We start from the raw sequence: 21,994 nt of genomic DNA, 5'->3' as shown, positions 1-21,994 counted from the left end.
TAGGGCCTGTACAGCTCCTACTGACTGTAACTCATACAGAGGATAGAGATTAGATGAAGCTGAAGTTCTTATTCTTATTTCCTGTTCCACCTTAAATGATGGCGCTAGTTTGTAATTGCTGCACTACTTAAGGTGGAACGGGAATTGGAATAGGCAGCTAACATCAGCCTCGAGAAATTATCAAATGAAGTGAGACAGTGAGGTGCTGCCAACACAGCAGACAGCGTTTATAAATAGAGTTTATTACTGTATTCACATTTTCATACATGATTTATGTAAAGATGGATGGCAGCAGCAAGAGCTGAAGGTATGAAAAGGCTAGTTAAGCAGGATGAGGAGATTTCTGAGCAGGTGGGCAGCGAGAAATGCTGACAGGACATTAAATAAGACAAAAGGTTTCATCAGTTTTTTCATGTTATCACTATCTAGCCACCTTGTTTATCGCAGTATAATACATAATAGAGCAAGGAAGATGAAAATGCACAGATTTTAGCAAAAAACTATTGCTGCACAAAGTGAATGCTGGGTGTGTGTAGCAGGAGAAACACAGTTAGAGTTTAAGGTGGGCTGGTCCTCATCATATAACTCCTGATCTGAAAACCTGAACAGAGAGAAAAAATTTATCCTGAAAACAGCTTGTGGTGGACTTCCAGAAAACGTCTCCAGCTCCTGTCACCCTGCAGGGTGAGAACACTGAGGTGGTTAACACCCACAAGTACCACAAGAGAGTCTGTGGTGTCCAGTTCCATTTTCTGTTCTGCTGTGTGCTGGGGTGAAGAACACTAACAGACTGAACTAGATCATTAGAACGTCCAGCTCAGTCCTGGGGACCAAACTGGACCCAGTGTAGATGGTGGTGGAGAGGAGGATGCTGAGGAGGCGTCAGTGATCATAATGAACCTCTCCCACCCACTCCACAAAACACTGAAGGCACAGAGGAGCACAGTGAGGAGCAGACTGCTCCAGCATCACTGCAGGACAGAGCTTTCACAGGTTATTTCCTTCATTACTACTTCCTCACTAGTCATGCTCTTTTGCACAATACTGTATTTTATAGAAGTTCTACAGCAGGTACTTTATTTATTACTGTGGACCAATGTTGAACTGTAAACCACCTCATCTGTGGATTACTGTCATTACAACACTGCAACACTTAATTAATTAATAGTAACTGTGACTATATATTGTATAGTTATAGCTATATTATATAGTATTGTATAGTATTACATGCAATACCGTTCCTTATTCTGTTCTACTGTTTTTACCTTACTAATGTGTATTCTAAGTCCAACTCCTGTCCTGACATCAGCGTACAGGATCTGTACACACATGGCTATGGTCAATGTATTTAAGTAGAAGAAACATCCCAGACAGACCCAAGTGATTGTGCTTTTTCAGTGTCCATGGTGAAAGAATTCAGACAATAAAAACCCGAAATGCAGAATGGCTCTGCAAAGAAACTCTTCAATATCAAAAGTATTACTCTGCATGTAGTTCCTCAGTTCAGCATTAGATGGCAGTATATCTCTGTGTGTAGTTCTTTCAGATTTCTATCTAAGTGACCCTTATTAATGCCACAATGGGGAAATTTCACCTCTGCATTTAACCCATCTGTGCAGTGAAACACCACATAAACATTAGTGAAAGCACATACACTAGGGGTCAGTGAACACACCTGCCCAGAGCGGCGCCTGGGGAGCAGTTGGGGGTTTGGTGTCTTGCTCAAGGGCACTTCAGTCTCGTACTGTCGGCTCAGGGGATCAAACCGATGACCTTCCGGTCAAAAGGCTGGTTCCCTAATCTCCAGCCCATGACTGGCCCCCTCCTCTGCTTACTGTTTGGGTTTTTGGTCTCCCTACAGAAAAGGGGTTCCAAACTTTTTGCCACTCATGGCAAATCTTAACCTACTGAATTTCACTTGACACTTCACTTAATTACCCAACATAACAACTCACAAAACTGTGATCTGTTTGGTGTAGCAGCGACTGGAGGTTGATGAGTTTGACAATGTCAGCCTGCAATTTTTATATTATAGTTTACATTGAGGGCTCTATGAGCTACTTGTACAAATATTTAATTACATTTTTTTTATTCTCAAAAAAGGAACTAGACTTTCCATATAAAAGGGAAAAATATAAAAAGGAAAATATTTTTCTTCAAAAACCCAATGTGTAATATCTAGAATGAAATAAATAGTAGTGAGAATGATCACATGCACTGAAAAACACCAACGCATTGCCACTCCCTCACCATCTTCCTGATTATCCATTTACATTTAAGCATTTAGCAGATGCTTGTAGACCGACTTACAGTAGGTGAATGTAGCCTTCCCAAGGACTCTTATTGGTGTAGCATCATGAATTAAACCCCTTTCTGCTACATGGAAGGCAGCACTATTTCCCATTATGCCATATTCCCCACTACCCCATCCAGTGTGGCTGTACTATGGCCTTACATTTGCAGGGGTGGGAAACCACAAATTAGTTTAGCGTCCCCACCTTCTGGAGAGGTTTAAGAGAAGCACTGCCTGTTTCTATCACCCTGTAAGTTTGGTGCTCATAGCTGGCTTAGTGATCTCCACCTAGGTCATTCATCCTGACTTCCAGATATTTTTCCATCTCATCCGGCACCATCCTGGGGTTCTCCATATTCTCTATGCTCATTGATTGATTAAAAGGTTCTGTCTGACTTTATGAGGAACCTGTGACACTTCCTAGGCTGAACCCTAAGCGCAGTCATAGCCCTTCCATGCTCCACTTGGACTCCTCTTGGCTCTGTCCACTCACACCACACTACACACACCTATGACTCATCCTAGGACTCATTTTGTTTGGTTTGGTTGTTTGCTAAGTCTCTGTGTGTCTTGAGTTCCAAGCTGGTTTTTTTTTATTTATGCGTGTTTTGACCCCTGCCTTTCGTCTTTCTGCTTTTTAAAAATGCATATGTCTCAGGTATTGCCTGACTGTGTTTTGACTCCTGATTGTACAGACTGTGAGTGAAGTGTTGGACTGCCACGATCACTTACAATCAACCTACATGCCTCTTTACAGGGTGAGAGCACACTCCAGTCTACAGAAAGGTTGTACTACCTACGCTGTGTGAAGAGTTACACTTATGGTGAAAATCCTTCACAAAGGCAGTCACTGATCAGCTGTAAGTGTCTGATCACACTGCACTCAATAATCAGTTCAGCTCACAGTGATAAACTACTCTACTGAGGAAACTGATGAGAACAATGGTTAAAACCTTAACAATGGTCTTATTAATTTTGGTTAATGAGGCTGAAAACATTTTTTTACATGAGGTTTTATACTGTGGTACTGCACAGGTGAAGAATCAGGAGACGTCATGTTCTGCTTAGAAAAATGCTCTTTCATTCTAGAACAAGCAGAAAAAAATCCTGGTGAAACAACTGAAATGAGGGCAGGCCACTCCTGACCCTGTACTTTCTCCCAGTGTTGAGCACTAACCCAAATGAACTTAACCCATACCCCAACAGAAAACACATACAGACAACTTACATTTAGAATAACAGCAACAAACAACATAAATGGGGCACTGTGTGTGTGTGTGTGTGTGTGTGTGTGTGTGTGTGTGTGTGTGTAGATTCCTCTGAGGTGAATCCAGTGTGAAATACATTTGTGCTAAATGTAGGTCAGCTTGTCAGTCAAAGACTGTTCACTCATTAATAAGGTGTAGGAAGGGTAACCTAACTGAGCAACTTCTATGGCCCAAAATATTAATGTTAAGGCACTGAAAAGTGATGTATGTATTACATTTACTTGAATTTCTTCATGAAAACTGCTGTTCATTTTTTTTCCTTTGCTACCTCAATAAATTCATTAACTTGGTCACCTCATGGTGAAAACTCTAGTTAAAGTTAGAGAACATCTGCAGGGGAAACTCTATGTGGCTGCAGAACAACCAAAGCTACACCCTGTCCACATGCCTCAGCTCAGCCACTCCCATCAGATCCATGGTGTCAAATGTCAGATGTAAAACCCAGGAAGACAGAGAGAGAGAAAGAGAGAGAGGAAGAGAAAAAGGCCTCACCATCCTCTTCTGTATATTTATGGAGGGTGTTTGCTGAAGGTCAACATCTGCAGATCTAACATCACATGTTGAATCACATTCTTCTTTAGTTGCAGGTGAGTAAAAATGACTTTATTAAGCAGTAACAGAGATTTCAAACGAATGTTTATGAACAGCTGGAACAGTTCAGGTTGAGAATGCTTTCGCTTTCGTTTTGTGAAAAAAGGTTTTGTCTGAACTTGTTTGGAAATGAGTTCAAATGCTTCCAGATTTAAAGCAGTTGCCAAAAGAGAATGTTAAACTAATGAGTTCATGCGTTGTGTTTTCATCAACCACTGTTATTTGAAAATCCTGTAATATTATTTGTTTGTCAGATATCACTTCCTGTTGCACTGAGAGTGAACTTATTATCCTACACTGTACACTACGCTGATTCACTAAGATCTGAAATAAGTAATAATTTGCATGTACAGCAGAGTATTTGAGTGGAGACATTTCAGCTCCTTTCGTTTCTGTAAACACTCTGCTCCAGCTCTGCTCCAGGTTTTCTATGTCCTGCTCCTCGCTCACCCATCAGGGGCATATGATTCATTCTCAGGAAATTTATTTTCTGGAATGTCTGAATGTCTTTTCCATATATCTGGAACATATAAACAAGAAACAACATATTTTATTAATACTATATTTTCTGGTCAAGTTTGAATGAAAAATGAGTTAAACATTCTGTGCTGCACAGGCTTTTTCAGAAGGTTTATGTTTAGTGTTGGCCCAGTCATGAGCTAGAAACCTGCTGAAGGTGCTTTGTTTACCAATGATAAACAAATGCAACATCTTCTTTATCATTCACGCAGCAAAATGAATGACATGAGACTGACTCTGTATGATGTCTGTAGATTTGTGCTGTGATCGGTGAGAATTTCTAGTCTGTAGTTCTGCTGAAGAGACGCTGTGTATGAACGGCTGCCATATGAGCTGTGGAGTCACTGTCACATCACTCGTCACTCAGAGGCAGTCAGTGTGGGAAAAAAGGACTGACTGGCTCGAGGGATGGAGTGATACTGGAGTGATTATGGAAAGAGAGAAACTCTGACACTCTGACTTTCTGAAAAGCCGTTTTGTGTTCCAAGCAAAATAACCTCACTAACCTAACCACTCCCACTGCTCTCTGCTCACATAACAGATTGTGTGAGCAGTTAGTGGGTGTTTTATTGGGTAATTTACAAAAGAATAATCACTCAGATGAAGACATGACCAAAAAGAAATCTGAAATGCAGATGAGGCTTTATGTGTGCTAACTGTTCTTGATAGCTGTGACAAGTTCAGATCTCAAAAAGGTGTTAGCTGAAATGTAAATACATAAAACAGATACAGGAAAAATAGGACAAAAGAAAAAGACAGTCAGTGGTAAGGTAAAACTGAAAATGAAAAGGTAGGAGAAAGATAAGAATTAAGACAAAGAATAAAAGAAAATATAGCATACAATAATACTTACGTAAATAAATGAGGTTCAGGTGGACGATAAAAACATCAGAACAATTGAGATGCAGGATGGGAGTCTTTAGTTTATTATTTAATTGACCTGTATGAAGGAGGGTCTCCCAATGAAAGATACGTGTGGACATGACTAAAACTTCCAATCTGTTTTTGCTGGTGGCCTCAAGCCATGTGCAGCTAGAAAACATGCAGAGCACTCCTCTTTGCTCCTCATGGCTGGTTATTTCCCATCACCATACCTGTAAATGAATTTAACTGATAACATGGATCAGAACAGATTTCAATAAGACATGTATTGTCCAACTGATTATTATATTTATCAATTGGCTCATATTGAAGGGAAGATCTGAATGAGACACATCTAAATACATCAAATAAGTATTTTTGTATTTTTCTGTTCCACAATCTCATTGATTGTGTGGAAGAACAGTATATTCAGTAAAAGTGGACCAACAACTTAAGAGGTTTTAATGAGTTTGTGTCTTTTTTTCACTATTTGTAAAGACACTACGCTGCATTTTACATCTTTTAAAAAATGCCTTTATTGAATGTTTCTCATTTGAAAGATGCAGTCCTCTGCAGACCCTGTTAGCAGGTCAGCTTGTACAGTTTTTGTTATGTTGCCAAGTTTGCGGATATTCTTACACACTCAAACCCAGTAAGTCTTTTTTTTCTATTGTGTGTTTTTGTATGGATAAACTGTTAACAGGGATCAGCCAGGGAGCAGCTGTGTGTGTAAAGAATAAAAAACTATATGATGAAGCGTCACAGTTCCAGCAGTGGAGGAGGATCCTCCGACCCAAAGTGAGTAACTTTCCATCAGCACTAAAACAGAGGAAACAGAAAAATAATTAATAAAAAGAAGAAAGAAATATTACATATTGTTTAACTCACACACTCATTGTGAATGAACTCTAGGTTAAAGCGTGCAGGATCTCCAGAACCCAGCTGTGTGTCTATAAAGAGTGACCGGTCCATGCGTGACCCTCCTACATTCAGAAGAGGAAGAGAAGAGCCCAGCCGTGTGTCTATGAAGAGTGACCGGTCCATGCGTGACCCTCCTACATTCAGAAGAGGAAGAGAAGAGCCCAGCTGTGTGTCAATGAAGAGTGACCGGTCTATGCGTGACCCTCCCACATTAAGAAGACAAAGAGAAGAGCCCAGCTGTGTGTCTATGAAGAGAGACCGGTCCATGTGTGACCCTCCTACATTCAGAAGAGGAAGAGAAGAGCCCAGCTGTGTGTCAATGAAGAGTGACCGGTCTATGCGTGACCCTCCCACATTAAGAAGACAAAGAGAAGAGCCCAGCTGTGTGTCAATGAAGAGTGACCGGTGTATGTGTGACCCTCCTACATTCAGAAGAGGAAGGGAAGAGCCCAGCTGTGTGTCAATGAAGAGTGACCGGTCTATGCGTGACCCTCCCACATTCAGAAGACAAAGAGAAGAGCCCAGCTGTGTGTCAATGAAGAGTGACCGGTGTATGTGTGACCCTCCTACATTCAGAAGAGGAAGGGAAGAGCCCAGCTGTGTGTCAATGAAGAGTGACCAGTCTATGCGTGACCCTCCCACATTCAGAAGAGGAAGAGAAGAACCCAGCTGTGTGTCTTTGAAGAGTGACCGGTCCATGCGTGACCCTCCTATGTTCAGCGGTGGAGAAGAACCCAGCTGTGTGTCTATGAAGAGAGACCGGTCCATGTGTGACCCTCCTACATTCAGAAGAGAAAGAGAAGAGCCCAGCTGTGTGTCTATGAAGAGTGACCGGTCCATGCGTGACCCTCCCACATTCAGAAGAGAAAGAGAAGAGCCCAGCTGTGTGTCTATGAAGAGTGCCTGGTCCATGCGTGACCCTCCTACATTCAGAAGAGGAAGAGAAGAGCCCAGCTGTGTGTCTATGAAGAGTGCCCGGTCCATGTGTGACCCTCCTACATTCAGAAGAGGAAGAGAAGAGCCCAGCTGTGTGTCTATGAAGAGTGACCGGTCCATGCGTGACCCTCCTACATTCAGCAGAGGAGGAAGAGAACCCAACCATGTGTCTGTGAAGTGTAATGGTGTCATTGACAACCATCCTCATCTCAGCAGTGGAGCTGCACCTTCTGGTCCAGGGTGAGTTATTTCCCCTCGGTGTAACACTGATGAGTGGACATGCTGGTATTCTGTAATTTGGTGTAATATGATCTTAAATCCTACAGTAACATTATTGTGGATAGTTCAAAAGGACATCACTGTATATTAAAAGTTCCATTCTCAGCAGAGAGTTTATAGATAAGCAGAGCAGCTCTGGGTTCAGATCTCACTATGCTGTCACGTTTGGATAATGTTCTGATCATGTAAATATTGTCCCTCCTCTGCACAAAAAACACTGATGTAAACAATCACAGCATGCACAGCTACAGAACAGGAGGAGAGATCTCAGAACTTTTTGTTTGTATGTTTGCAAACACAAACTATGTGCTTATAAATTCTATTAAAGTGCAGAAAAGTGTACACATACACTAAACGTCCTTGGTGAACCTTGGTAAAAATATGATTTTGTTCAACAACCAGCAGATTGCTATCAGGCTAATCCATTAATAGTTAGAGTCAGGCTTTAAGTCTAAATGTTTCCTGAAGGACTTGTGGTACACCTGCAACATGCATAAGTCAAAAAACTTGGGTCATGTTCATAAAAGCTTGCCTGAAAAAAATTACAAAGAATCTTAAGACAACACTAAGAATGTTGTTAAATGTAATTCTAGAAAAATTAAGACGTGCTGAAACATTTTCTTCAAAAAGTCTTAATTATTTTCTAAAGATCTTCTTACAGTTAAGAATACAAGAAACATTCTGAAGCTTAATTAACTGTTAACTGGTAACTTTTGTTCAATTACAATTACAGTTATACAGTCACATGTCATATGTTGTTATTTTCAGGAGACCATGTGCTGCTCAGATATGTCATTACTTGAAATGTAAATGCTAGAATTTTGATATCTTTATGAATTTGTCCATTTTTGATCAAAATTTTCTTGTCACCTCCTAAATTTAGTACATTATCTTTTTATAAAATGGTTCTGGATCTGTGACCTGACAACACAAGAATTTTGATGTTAGGTCATTCTGTTACTTACTATTGATCAAAAATAAACGATTGGAATAAATTGACCATCTTTTTATTGATTTTCTGTACTCTTGGGTCCATGCTAAACACTAATAAACATCTAGCCATGCATTGGATTCGTTTCCTCAGAGCCAATATTATTATTATTATTATTAGTAGTAGTAGTAGTAGTAGTAGTAGTTTATTTATTATTGTTTACTGGTCAAATAATGTCATGAGGAGCACAGGGGGTGTGACCCTGCAAAGTGGCTCTCGGAGGAGGCCAGACACCTGGGTAAGAAGGATGCTCACTGTTGCTGTTATTAGTTTAGTTGTGTTGCTTAGAGGTAACTGTTTCCGAGAAGGTTGGGTACAATCAAATAAAACTACATGAAAGTGGCAAACAGTTTAAGCAGTTGATTATGGCCATTTATGTGATGGTGTTATCATTTCTGTGTTTTATCTTTTTAGGCTGAACTCAACAGAAACAGCACTAGAAATGGTGAGAACAGGACACCAGCAGCAGGATTCTCACCTAGGCAGAGATGATGTCCTGCACAGAACCTTAGAAAGGCACAAAATCAGCATGAAGAACAAGTACGAAAGGTTATTTGAGGGAATCAAAACAGAAAAGAATAAAACTCTCCTGAACAGGATTTACACACAACTCTACATCATAGAGGGAGAGAGTGAAGGAGTGAATGAAGAACATGAGGTTCTACAGATGGAGAAAACATCCAGGAGATGCTTACAAGACTCTCCAATCAACTGCTCAGATATCTTTAAACCTCTAGAAGGTCCTCAAGGAGAAACAGAAAAAGACAACATCACAGCTTGTGTGGCTGAAGGTCTCAGACACAAAGAAAGAAAAGATAACAGACCAGAAGAGCCAGAGCTAAGAGCTGTTCTGACTAAAGGCATCGCTGGAATTGGAAAAACTGTCTCTGTGCAGAAGTTCATTCTGGACTGGGCTGAAGGAAAAGCCAATCAAGATGTAGATTTCATGTTTGTGCTTCCGTTCCGGGAGCTGAACCTGATTAAAGATGATCAATACAGTCTTCATGGACTTCTGTGTGACTTCCATCCTGAGCTCAAAGATCTGGACCCAGAGATTTATGATCAGATCAAAGCTGTGTTTATATTTGATGGTCTGGATGAAAGCAGAATTCCACTGAACTTTGAACAGTGCGAGAAAGTATCTGACATCACCATGACATCATCAGTGGGTGTGTTGATGACAAACCTCATCAAAGGAGAGCTGCTTCCCTCTGCTCTAATCTGGATAACCTCCCGACCAGCAGCAGCCAATCAGATCCCTCCTAAATACATCAACCGTGTGACAGAGATTCAGGGGTTCAGTGACCCACAGAAGGAGGAGTACTTCAGGAAGAGGATCAGTGATGAAGACCAAGCCCAGAGAATCATCTCCCACATTAAGACAGCGAGGAGCCTCCACATCATGTGCCACATTCCAGTCTTCTGCTGGATCTCAGCCACTGTTCTTCAGAGAATCATGAAACGGCATCATACGGAAACCCTAAAACTCTGACTGAAATGTACTCACACTTCCTGATCACTCAGATAAACATGAAGAATGATAAATATGAGAAACACAATAAGAGAAACCCAAAGAACCTGCTGGAGTCCAACAGAACCATTACCCTGAAACTGGCTGAACTGGCTTTCAAACAGCTGATGAAGGGCAATGTGATGTTCTATGAAGAGGACCTGAGAGAGAGCGGCATTGATGTCACTGAGGCCTCAGTGTATTCTGGGATTTTCACTGAGATCTTTAGGGAGGAATGTGTGCTTTACCAGAGGAAGGTCTACTGCTTTGTTCATCTGAGCTTTCAGGAGTTCCTGGCTGCTGTTTATGTGTTCCACTGCTATAAAAATAAGAAAATGAAGGTACTGCACATTTTTACATCACTAAACAGAAAGTGGACTGTGAATGTCCCATTGGATGAGGTTCTGAAGGGAGCAGTGGAAAAAGCTGTAGAGAGTCAGAATGGACACCTGGATCTTTTCCTTCGCTTCCTGCTGGGCATCTCATTGGATTCCAATCAGAGACTCCTGCAGGGTCTACTGACACCAACACAGAGCAGTTTAGAGAAAACCAGAAAGTACATCAAAAGATTAATCAAAGGAGAACAGAAACAATGTAAAATCTCAACTGACAGATCCATTAATCTGTTCCTCTGTCTGCCTGAAATGAATGACCAGTCTCTCTCCAGAGAGCTTCAGGAGTATCTAAAATCAGAGAGACACCCAGAGGAGAAGCTCTCTCCTGGACAGTGTTCCGCACTAGCCTGCATGCTTCTGACTTCAGAAGAGCTTCTGGATGAGCTGGACCTGAAGAAATACAGCACTTCAGAGGAGGGTTATAGGAGACTTGTCCCAGCTGTGTCTGTCTGCAAAAAAGCTGTGTGAGTGTTACACCTAAATGAAATAATATATATATATATATATATATATATAATGTGTGTGTATATATATTGATTTGATGACTTACCAGTCAAAATATAAGTGTTTTATTTATTTAGTAAAAGCACTATGCAGTATGCATACTCCCTATCCACTTTATTAGAATAGAAACCCCCTCTTGTAGCTCCTCTTTGCTTTTGTTGTAATTTCTGACCACAGAGCCACTCTTGGTGGTTGAGCCACTTTCAACCTATCAGTGACAGTGCTGTGTAAAAACCCCAGCATCACTGCTGTGTCTGATACATGCATAACAGTATCACACACACACACACACTACAATGTCAGTGTCATTTCATTTTGACCTTCAGTCAAAACCTTACCTGTGATGAATGTGGTAGAAGGGTAAACTGAGAAACTGTTCTGCAACAAATAGACTGCAGTTTGTAACTGTACACATACAAAATTGTATTTTAATTTAATGCAGGTGGAGCTCATAAAATGGCAATGGTAGGGGTTTCAAATAAAATGGCAAGTCAGTGGAAGTATAAGGAGGGGTTTCTGATAAAGTGCAAAAAGAGTGTACAGTCTGAGTACACATAATACATGTGTAGGCCAACAGGTCTGATTATAGTTAAACTCACCACAAACTCATCATCATTACCTAGTAAATTGCATTGGTTATTTCTGTGTAACACTTGCAAGAGCCTTCTTCTCAACAGTACAATAAATTCACTCACAACAACTGAACTTAATTAATTTAGAAACATAAAGAAACAAATATTTCGAAACATAAATAACATAAAACAAAGTAAAGTTATTTGAAATGACTGCAAGACTTATTTTGTAACACACTGCATTGTTTACAAGAAAATAGTGACATTATTTATACACACACACACACACACATATATATATATATATATATAAACCTGTTAACAATAAACCTGTTTCTGGCAGTGTGAATTAGTGGTGTTAAATATTTAATAACACATTGTATATGGATCTTATATTTACTAATTTTGTTATGTTTCAGGAGTTGCTTTGTCAGTCAATGCTTTACTTTGCTTCCCACTTGCAAAAATGTATGATACAAGAATAATATTTACAATGAAAGATGCATGACACAAAGAGCTGAGCTGAGAACGAGTAAAGGTTAAAAGAAAAGCAGCTGACTACTCACTGGTTATGCAAGAACATTGACTAATGGGACCCAACCTGAATTCATATTCACCTGATGTGGTAACAAATGCTAGCAAATTGTCACATTTGTAAATGTTGTTTTTTTTTATTTTTAAATTTGCAAGAGCACAAAGTGAAACATTTATTCTTAATAACTACTACTTTCTTACCCTTAGTAGGTACTTACAAAAAGATTCCATGTTATAAACAAATGAAAATGAACATTAGCTCCCTGATTAATGATACAATAAATATAATCAAATACAGTAATTTAAGAAAACACTTATTGCAAATTGTATTGCAAATTACTGCAAAATTAGTTAATTCAATCATTCTATTTATGGAATGCCTTACTGTCACATACATTAAATACATTCATAAAACATTTCTAAGCTTGCTTATAAATAAAATATTTTCATTTGCTGGGACATTATTAGTCACTTGCTAATAGTTAATTAGATATTAAGAATCAGACCTTAAAATGAAGGGTTACCAATGTATGTACTGTTTTAAATATTTCTTTGCAGACTAGCTGGCTGTAATCTCAACAAGCATTCATATGAAGCCATCGGCTCTGCTTTACAATCAGCAAACTCCTCTCTCAAAGAGCTGGACCTCAGTAACAATAACCTGCAGAATTCAGGAGTGGAGCTGCTCTCTGCTGGACTGAAGAATCCACACTGTAAACTGGAGATACTCAGGTGAATTTTAGTGAATTAATTTCTGATTGGGAAAAAGGTTGAGGTACAACAACCTATAAATCAATATGTATAACTGCAACATTGATGAATATCAGTGTTTTCAGAATTCTCTTGAGAATATCTGACTCTAAGTATCCTAGTAATATAAAACACACAAATGAATGTGTAGCTTATTATGTACGTTGACATATTCTTTTCTTTTCTCATGGTGAAGTCCTCCTTTAAATATAGTGTAAGATATATAATAATGATGTATCCTTTGCAGACTAGCTCTCTGTAAACTTGGGGGGAAAGCTTGTGAAAGGCTGAGATCAGGTATACAATCAGTAAACTCCTCCCTGAAAGATTTGGACCTCAGTAACAATGACCTGCAGGATTCAGGAGTGGAGCTGCTCTCTGCTGGACTGAGGAGTTCACACTGCAAACTGGAGATACTCAGGTAAACTTTCTGTAAATTAGATATGAAACAGCAAATGTTAAACCTTGATATTTAATTATATTTCAAGGTGAAAACTTGTCAGAAGCTTCTTGATCTGATAAGACAGATCATTTTCATTTTCAACTATTCAGGAAGGGCAGGAACTATTTAGATATTTTAACATAGGGGGAGACATGGTGGGATTTAACAAGCTATGAACAAGTAAGAGAATACATTTATACCACTCAACTTTTGCAACTTCGAATTTTATCTCCAGTAGGAAGCTCTCTTTTTACAGCATCATTTTTGTTTGCTCATTGACTTTCCTTTAGCAAGTTCCCACACTGCTGTGCTTGCCTCATCCTCTACCGTCTTCCTCTTTACAACTTTCTACTAATTAAAAATCTATGAATTAGAGTATAGCATAACAGAATGCTATACTGTTGTATACTTTTGTACATATTGCAAACAGTACACTATGGTTCTTGTCCCAAAGAAACCCCTGCCCTATTGCCTCAATGACTGTTACCTGTAGCCCTGACCTCAGTTTTGACAAACTGATTTGAAATGTTAGTGGATCCATTACAGTTTGCATAGTACCCCAACTACTTAACAGATGGTGCCATCACACACCTATTGCACACAGCTCTGACCCATCTGGACACTAGGAGGAGTAATGTTCAAATGCAGCTTATATACTGTAGCTAAACTTTAATACTATAATCCATTACATACACAGCTGTGTCCTGAGCCCCTGCTGTATTCACTGTACATGTATGACTGTGTGGCCACTTCTAACTCTACCATTGTCAAATTTGTTAATGACACTGTTGTAGTGGGCTTGATCTCTGAGAATAACACAAAGGCCCATCAGGAGTAGATTAAGCACCCGGTGTCTGAAGACTTACTCTTTCACCTACTCTTTCAGTGGAAGGTCACTGTAGATGGATATTGTTACAGAAAAGCTTTTCTCTTCTTAATTGCTTGAACTCTATGATGGATTGTGGATGATAACCAGGGGTATTGGTTGGTTAGAGGTTGGTTAAGCTGTGATGGCATCCCTCCAGTATGAATCAACCATGCTTAGCCTCAATTTGCAGTACTTCCTGTTGCCAACATTAAAATATTTTTAACCTTGGTTCTGGAGGTCCCCTTTTTGTCATATTTCTGTCATATCCTACTTTTTTCTCAGCTGCCAGTAGCTTAGCATCACAGTCCTGAGTGAAGGTTTTCAGACTTTCTGTTCTGCTCTTAGCTTCTTCAGTTTGGCCACAAATGTTTTTAAATTTCTTATCCAGAATTTGGGGAGCTGAAAACACAGGCAACCATTGTTGTCAGTGACTTTGGCTAAAATAGCAAGAGTTGTAACATGCAGAAAGAAGCAGTTAGTATCTTCAATTTCTTCTTTCTTCAGATCTCTGTTACATCTGAAGATATTACCACCAATGCTCATTTTATGATGACTCCTACAAGTATACCTTCTGCTTGTTTCATGTTTTTAGTGTCAGTGTTTAAAAGAACTGGTTATGTAGCAAGAGCACTACTATATACATTTGTTGTCTTAACCCAAATGTTGTGAATCTGATACTGGATATATATAATTTGTTGTTTTTTGTTTCTTCTTCTTTTTACTTATAACTAATTTTCTTTTTTAAATTTTATCTTCATACTGCAGTGCTGTCCAGACAAAAATGGTTTCTGCCTTGGAGTCTTGTCTCTTCTCAGAACTTTGTCCTTATCATATATCCTCTAGCTCAGAATCAGAATGAAATTTTAACATGTACTTAGTTGTGTGAACAGGTTGACAGTTTATTATACTTTTGTTATGTTTGGCTTTATATCAGTGTTTCACAGAATTTAGTGCTTGATGTTTTTATTCTCTACTGCAACTGGTTGTTGCTGTATGCAAGTGTCATCTGTCTCTCTTTTTCTTTCCTTTCTGCAGATTGTCTGGTTGTATGGTTACAGGTGAGGGCTGTGCTGCTCTGGCTTCAGCTCTGAAATCAAACCCCTCCCACCTGAGAGAACTGGATCTGACCTATAATAACCCAGGAGAGTCTGGAGTGAAGCTGCTTTCTGATCTAGTGGAGGATCCACACTGTGCACTGGAGAAAGTACAGTGAGTTACTGACTTACTGTTTCTGTATGCAGACAGACTGTAATTACACATATTATACACATTACTGACTGTAATGTTTTATGCTTTTACCTTTTCTTTAAGGAACCTTTTTAGCAACTGCAGTGCAATCATGATCAAATGACAGCACTCTGTTTCTGTCTGTCTTTCTGTTAGAGCTCATGAAAGTTCACCTCTGAGTAGCTTCTCTTTCAACATTAGTACTGAACTGTCTTCTGTATCCTCAGGAACACCAAATATTCATAGACTATTGCATCTAGATTTACAGTCATTCATCTTATTCACCAGTGCTTGTTGAAGCTCATTATTTACCTCAATACTCCAATTTTCCATGCTGTCAAATTCTGTCATTGCTTTGTCCATTTTCATGTTTTGCTGTTGTATTGTCTTTGGGTTAGCCGTTAACATTTGGTCAGTGTCCTGATGGAATGCTGCAAATAAATGTTCTTTATGAACTCATCTTTGAACATTTTAAGGTCTGCTTTGAGTTCTGTTTTGAGATCACTGATTTGTCTGCTTATGTTTCCAAGTCCAATGTAAAATGCCTCAGTTGCCTCACTCTCATCAGTGCCATCTTCTCTGGTTGCTTGCATGTTGTTCTCAATCTCGTCTATGTCACTGCAGTATAAATCTGTCTGCTGCTTTTCTTGTGGCCTTCTGCTTATTGATTTACCCACTCATCCCTTCAAGTAATACTGTAAATACACGTTGAAATACACGTTTGACTTTTTGTGTGTTCACAGGCTACTGAGAGAAACAGAGAAACAAGATATTTCTTTTCAACACATACTTCAGTTCACAGAAATACTCTCCAAATTCTTTTCAGAAATGTCACCTATGTAATATTTATCCTCTTAGACAGCTAAAAATATGAAAAAAAAAAAAACTTCTCTACAGTTTAATATTACGTACAGGTACCCAATGTACACTGTCATTTTAAAATGTATAGGTCACAAAACCCAGCTCAGGCTCTGACCACAACCAGTCCTGTCACATAATATGACAAGCAAACATTTTTGAAATATAGACACATGGTTGTACAATGTAACTGCATGCTGCAATAGGGATGATTTCCGTCTTGAAACATGTAACTACACGTGAATAAGAAGTTAGCCAATTGTGGTTAAATTGTCCTTTGACTGAAAAAAGCTGCACAATGTGCCACTGTATTTTATCTTTTGGAGCTGTATGTACTGGCCCAAACAATTCTGGAGTTTATCTCCAGTGCAAGATACATCAACTATCTTGCCATGCAGTGATACCTTGTTGTTTGCTTGTTTCAGACAGGATTGAGATGTAACAAAATACAAGTATTGGGAATACATATTCAGAATGCAGAAATTAAGTTTCTGTATTCAGTCCAAGTTAGATTATAGAATACAGTTACTTTGTACTTTTAATGCTCCCTTTTTGTGATTGCTGTGTTCTTTGGTTTTTAGCCTTGCCTGCTGTAGTTTCAGGTCTATTTGCCCTGAATTCTCAAGGAAAGACCAACTGAGTTTTATTTCAATCTGCAAGAATCCACTCAGTTTTGATTTTGTAACAAAATTACAGCAGAGTTTTCCCCATGTACTCTAATGTACAGGTATTCTAAATGTATCCTGAATGCATAACGTTTTATGTATTGTTATGGAATATGTTACTGAATACGTTTAGGACAGATTATTCCGTGTTCAGTCACTGCTTTTCCAAAGTATTTTGCCCAGTCACGGTTTCAGGTCATTTAGTGCAGTTTTTAGGAAGTACTTGGGTTAGAATCTGTTAGGAACTGACAACTCTGGAGAGTGACGCAACATTAAAATGTCCAGAATGAGAAGTGGTATTTTAAGAATTTCATGGGGAATGGACAGTATTAGGAAAAGAAGAACTGTGATATTGATGGAAAGATGCTAAAAAGTCAGTTGTCATAACATGCTGTGTCATTTCACACTCAAAAAGTGTTATGACAACAACATGTCACTTAGTTGACAAAAAAACAACTTTTATGAGAACTGAGGCTTGTAATAAGTCCGTACAAATGTTTATGCATGTTTATGTCAGTCTGTTATTTAGATGTAAGAATGCTGCCCTACAGCAATGTGTTATTGTGTGTTCTTCAGGGTGGATCATGGGGGGAAGATCAGGATCAAACCAGGACTAAATAAATGTGAGTTAAATTCACACACACACACACACACACACACACACACACATAGACTTTTTTTATATATATATATATACACACACTGTGTTTTCTCTAATCTGTATATATGTGTGTGTGCACAGATGTGTGTGATCTCACTCTGGATCCAAACACAATGAACAGAAATCTCTCTCTGTCTGAGAGGAAAAGAAAGGTGGAGTTTGTAGGAGAAGATCAGCATCATCCAGATCATCCAGACAGATTTGAACGCTATGCTCAAGTTCTGAGTGTGGAGAGTCTGACTGGACGCTGTTACTGGGAGGTTCAGTGGAGCGGACATGGAGCTGATATATCAGTATCATACAGAGGAATCAGTAGGGGAAGAGGCATTGACAGTATGTTTGGAAATAATAAACAGTCCTGGACTCTGATCTACTTTAATAACAGATACTCTGTCAGTCACAGTAAACAGAAAACTGACCTACCTGCCCACCTATCTCCCTCTAAGAGAGTAGGGGTGTATCTGGACTTGGCATCCAGCACTCTGTCCTTCTACACCATCTCCCCTGACACACACATACTGACCCACCTACACACATTCACCCCCACATTCACTGAACCGATCTACGCTGGGTTTAGGATTAATTCTGGCTCATTATTTCTGTGTTAGAATAACCTCTACGCACTCTGGGTTCTGCAGTAGTGAGTGGCTATTGGCATTAGTTTATGTGTGCATGTATGTTCATTTGTGTGTGTGGGAGGGGGTGTTTGTGTGTGTTTCCCGGAGAAAAAAAAAAAGATTTTTTACACTGATTAGTGTGAGGAGTCTCTGGGTTACCCTATACACTACATTGGCAAGGCAGATTGTACCTACACATTTTTAAAGTTTTTTAAAATGTCTCCTGGCATACCTTTCAAATCAGGTTATATGGTCGGCATGAAATGTGGGAACATGCATTCCAAAAAATGTTACGTCCATATTCTTCATTATATTGTTTTCTCATTGCCTCCCATTACCTACTGTTATCCTGCTGTTATTTCTACTGTTATTTAACATGGAGGCTCGGCTGCATGAGGCAGTGGAGGTGTCCTCACCTCCTCTGGACTTAATTGTTGGTCCATTTATACATAGGGATACTATCAACTAAGCCATTGACAACATGGTTCAAAAAGGAATAGTTTCACCTACAACTTCCTTTTGAGCTGTGCATCTTGTGCTTTAAAAGGATGGGGGAACTGGATTCTGCATGGACTATCACTGGCTCAAGGCAAAGACTAACTGGGATTGATATCCTATGGCAGTGTTTCTCAGCCCTGGTCCTGATGGCTGCCTGCCCTGCAGTTTTTAGTGTTTTTGCTTCTGCCAACACACCTGATCCAACTAATTAGTTCAATAATAATAATAATAATAATAATAATAATTATTATTATTATTATTATTATAACAACAACAACAACAATAATAATAATAATAATAATAATAATAAATGTCTTTATTTACATCTATATACCCTTTAACTGCACTCAGCACTTATGCACAATACAAGGTTTACAGGTATGACTGTTTGTGTGTGTGTGTGTGTGTGTGTGTGTGTGTGTGTGTGTGTGTGTGTTTGAATGTGGTAGGAATAATTGTTTTATTTTATTTTATTCACTACATGTAAATGTCTGTCTGTTACTTTGCTCTGTGAGCTCCTGTAATCAAAATCAAACTCCTTGTATATGTAAGCAAGCCTGGCCAATAAAGCTTGATTCTGATTCTGATTTATAGAGCACATACAGAGACAGGTGATCGAGTATTAATATTAAATCGTGTAAGGCAATAACAAATCATATTAAAAAGATAAATTCCAAAGAGATACAGAGTTTTAATTAAATATCTAATTCAAACTTAAAGGAATACATTTAAAAATGTTTATTAAAAGTAAGTTTGACTGTCTAATAAAAGCTGAACTGAGCTCCACAGTTTAGAAGCAGAATAACTGAAAGAGTCTCTCCACGTTTTCTGGGTTTTACTGAAGGTGTTTGAAGGTCAGAATCTGCAGATCTGAGATCATAAACAGACAGACATTCAGGAGCTTTAAGGTCATTTAGAGCTTTAAAACCTTAAACCTTAAACTCTCTCTAAAAGATCCAGGCGGTTAGTGCAGTGTGTAAACAGGGTGATATGAGCTCTCTGTGTTGGTGCTTTGAGGATCCATGCTGCTGGGTTCTGTATGGGTTCTAGAGGATGGACAGTAAGAACTCTGCTGAACAAACGCAGCTACAAGTTTCTCTGAGAAAAGACTGAACTTTAGATTTTCTCACATGATAAAAAGCTGCTTTAGTGACTGTATTTACATGCAGATTTAACAGAACTTAGAGTCTAAGATCACACCCAGGTTTCTACTGCAGGTTTGGTAGATGAAGATAAAGAGCCGAGATTCTCATAAAGCAACTTTCTCTGAGTTTCAGTACCAACAATCAGCATTTCAGTTTTTTCATGATTTAGTTGTAGAATTTTTTATCACATCCACTGAAAAATTTCTGGCACACAGCTGGTCAGCCTGTCTACAGAGTTTTGATTATCAAAAGGAATTGAAATTTATAATAGTGTGTCATCAATGCAGCTAAGAAATCTGATATCATGTCTCTTAAAGACATCACCTAGAGATAACCTGTACAAAGATAAAAGCAAAGGCCCTAAAACTGAACCTCTTGGGACTCCACAAGAATTGTTAAATCTCTTTGACGAATGATTTCCCACTGAAACCAAGAACTATCTGTTCATTAAATAGGATTTAAACCATTCTAAAATTGTGCCTGAGAGGCCGACCCAGCATTCAAGATGGTGGATTAAAATCTTGTGATCAACAGTATCAAACATTGCACTAAGATCCAATATGACCAAAATAGAGGAATTTGTGCATCAGAGCTGAGCCTGAGGTCCTTCACACATTTAAAATAATATCTAAAATCAGTGAGTAGCTCTGTCATCTCACAGCAAGGAGAGCCTGGGTTCGATTCCCCGGCTGGGCAACCAGCGTCCTTTCTGTATGGAGTCTGCATGTTCTCCCTGTGTCTGCATGAGTTTCCTCCTACAGTCCAAAGACATGCAGTCAGGCAAACTGGAATAGGCCCTAGGTGAATGTGTATGTCTGTGTGTCTGCCCTGTGATGGACTGGTGACCTGTAGAAAAGCTGGGGTTTATTAGTCAGTCTATGGTGGAAAAAAGGATTTTGGTATTATTTTAAGTCTATTAATTACACTGGAGAGGTATGACTGTCTGGATATTTTCATATCGTTATTATAGACTGAGATCTGATCTTTGAGAATATCATAATGTACCTGCAGTCTAGTTTTCACCATAAGCGCTCTGATTTACGACAATTTCTCTTAAGCTGAGTTATTTCAGCATTCATCCACAGATTTTTGTAGTATACAAGTTTTTCTTTCATTTGACTACAGCGAGAATGTCAAGGGTTTCCCCTAATCTAGCACTTAGATCAGAGACCAGATCATTACAGGATGGATTCAGAGCTGTATTCGCTGAACTATTATAAATGCTTTTAAACTTCTCAACAGTTTCTGAGTAATGCAGTGTAGTGATTCAAATATGATGATCCTGCACACCTTCACATGTTTTACATGATAAGTAGGAAACTGAGGATCTGAAAAAGAGAAGAGGAGCAGAGTTAGACATGCAGAATGATGAACAGAGCTGTAGGCTGATAAATCTCTAAAACAGCAAGTATGACATTGGAATAAAGGTAGTCAAATCTTGGGGGATAACATTAACATTAACATAAGTAACATATGGTGTAAATGTTAAGTGTGGAGAATGAACCAGGAATGAACAAGAAACAGACATGGCATGAAATGCATACTAGGGTAGCGAACAATAATTATAAGGCCAAAGTGAGATCACCAATAATATGATTATTTACACTATTACCAATAGTTACAAAAAGCAATTTTTTAAGACCTGCTGCTTACGTCAAGGGGAGTCTGGAGCTGAATGGCACGAGGGAAAAGCAACTATAAAAACAAACAATAAACAAAACATAGTACAATAAAATAAGTCCTCATCTCACAGCAAAACAAAAAAGCCTACATGCTCTGTTCTTACCTATACCAAAACGTAAACACAAAGATTGGCACTCACTGGTCAGCACTGGTTTATCTGCGCACCCACTATTCAAGCTGCACTGAAACACTTAAGTCCAAATGTAACATCCTGCAGCATTTCACAACTTTTCATCCAGTGCTACTTCTCTGCTGGAGTCAGGTCCATTACTGGAGCAGTTTAAGTACTGATGTTTGAGTATTAAGTATTATTTGTATTAGGTTTTATTTGCGTGCCTAAAACAAATAAAAAAATTGTTTTAAATAATATTTTCAGGTTATTTTGATGATTATTGGTTCCATACGA

The 21,994-nt window shown here is 38.9% G+C and overlaps 1 protein-coding gene across 1 annotated transcript; it reads left to right on the top strand.

Moving 5' to 3' along the window:
- Positions 1-4,011: 4,011 nt before the first annotated feature.
- LOC118812742 (NACHT, LRR and PYD domains-containing protein 12-like) lies at positions 4,012-18,288 on the top strand. Its single transcript, XM_036577855.1, is given in 10 exon segments — positions 4,012-4,148; positions 6,247-6,330; positions 6,445-7,629; positions 9,074-10,113; positions 10,116-11,028; positions 12,733-12,906; positions 13,172-13,345; positions 15,270-15,443; positions 17,561-17,607; positions 17,727-18,288. Coding segments are annotated over 9 exon segments (4,284 nt in total). The 5' UTR covers positions 4,012-4,148; positions 6,247-6,280; the 3' UTR covers positions 18,254-18,288.
- The last annotated feature ends 3,706 nt before the right edge of the window (positions 18,289-21,994 follow it).

This window comes from Colossoma macropomum, unplaced genomic scaffold (genome assembly GCF_904425465.1).
Source record: "Colossoma macropomum unplaced genomic scaffold, Colossoma_macropomum, whole genome shotgun sequence".
Lineage (NCBI taxonomy): Eukaryota > Metazoa > Chordata > Actinopteri > Characiformes > Serrasalmidae > Colossoma > Colossoma macropomum.
The sequence above is the reverse complement of the archived record's forward strand: the minus strand, read 5'-3'. Positions and strand labels throughout refer to the sequence as shown.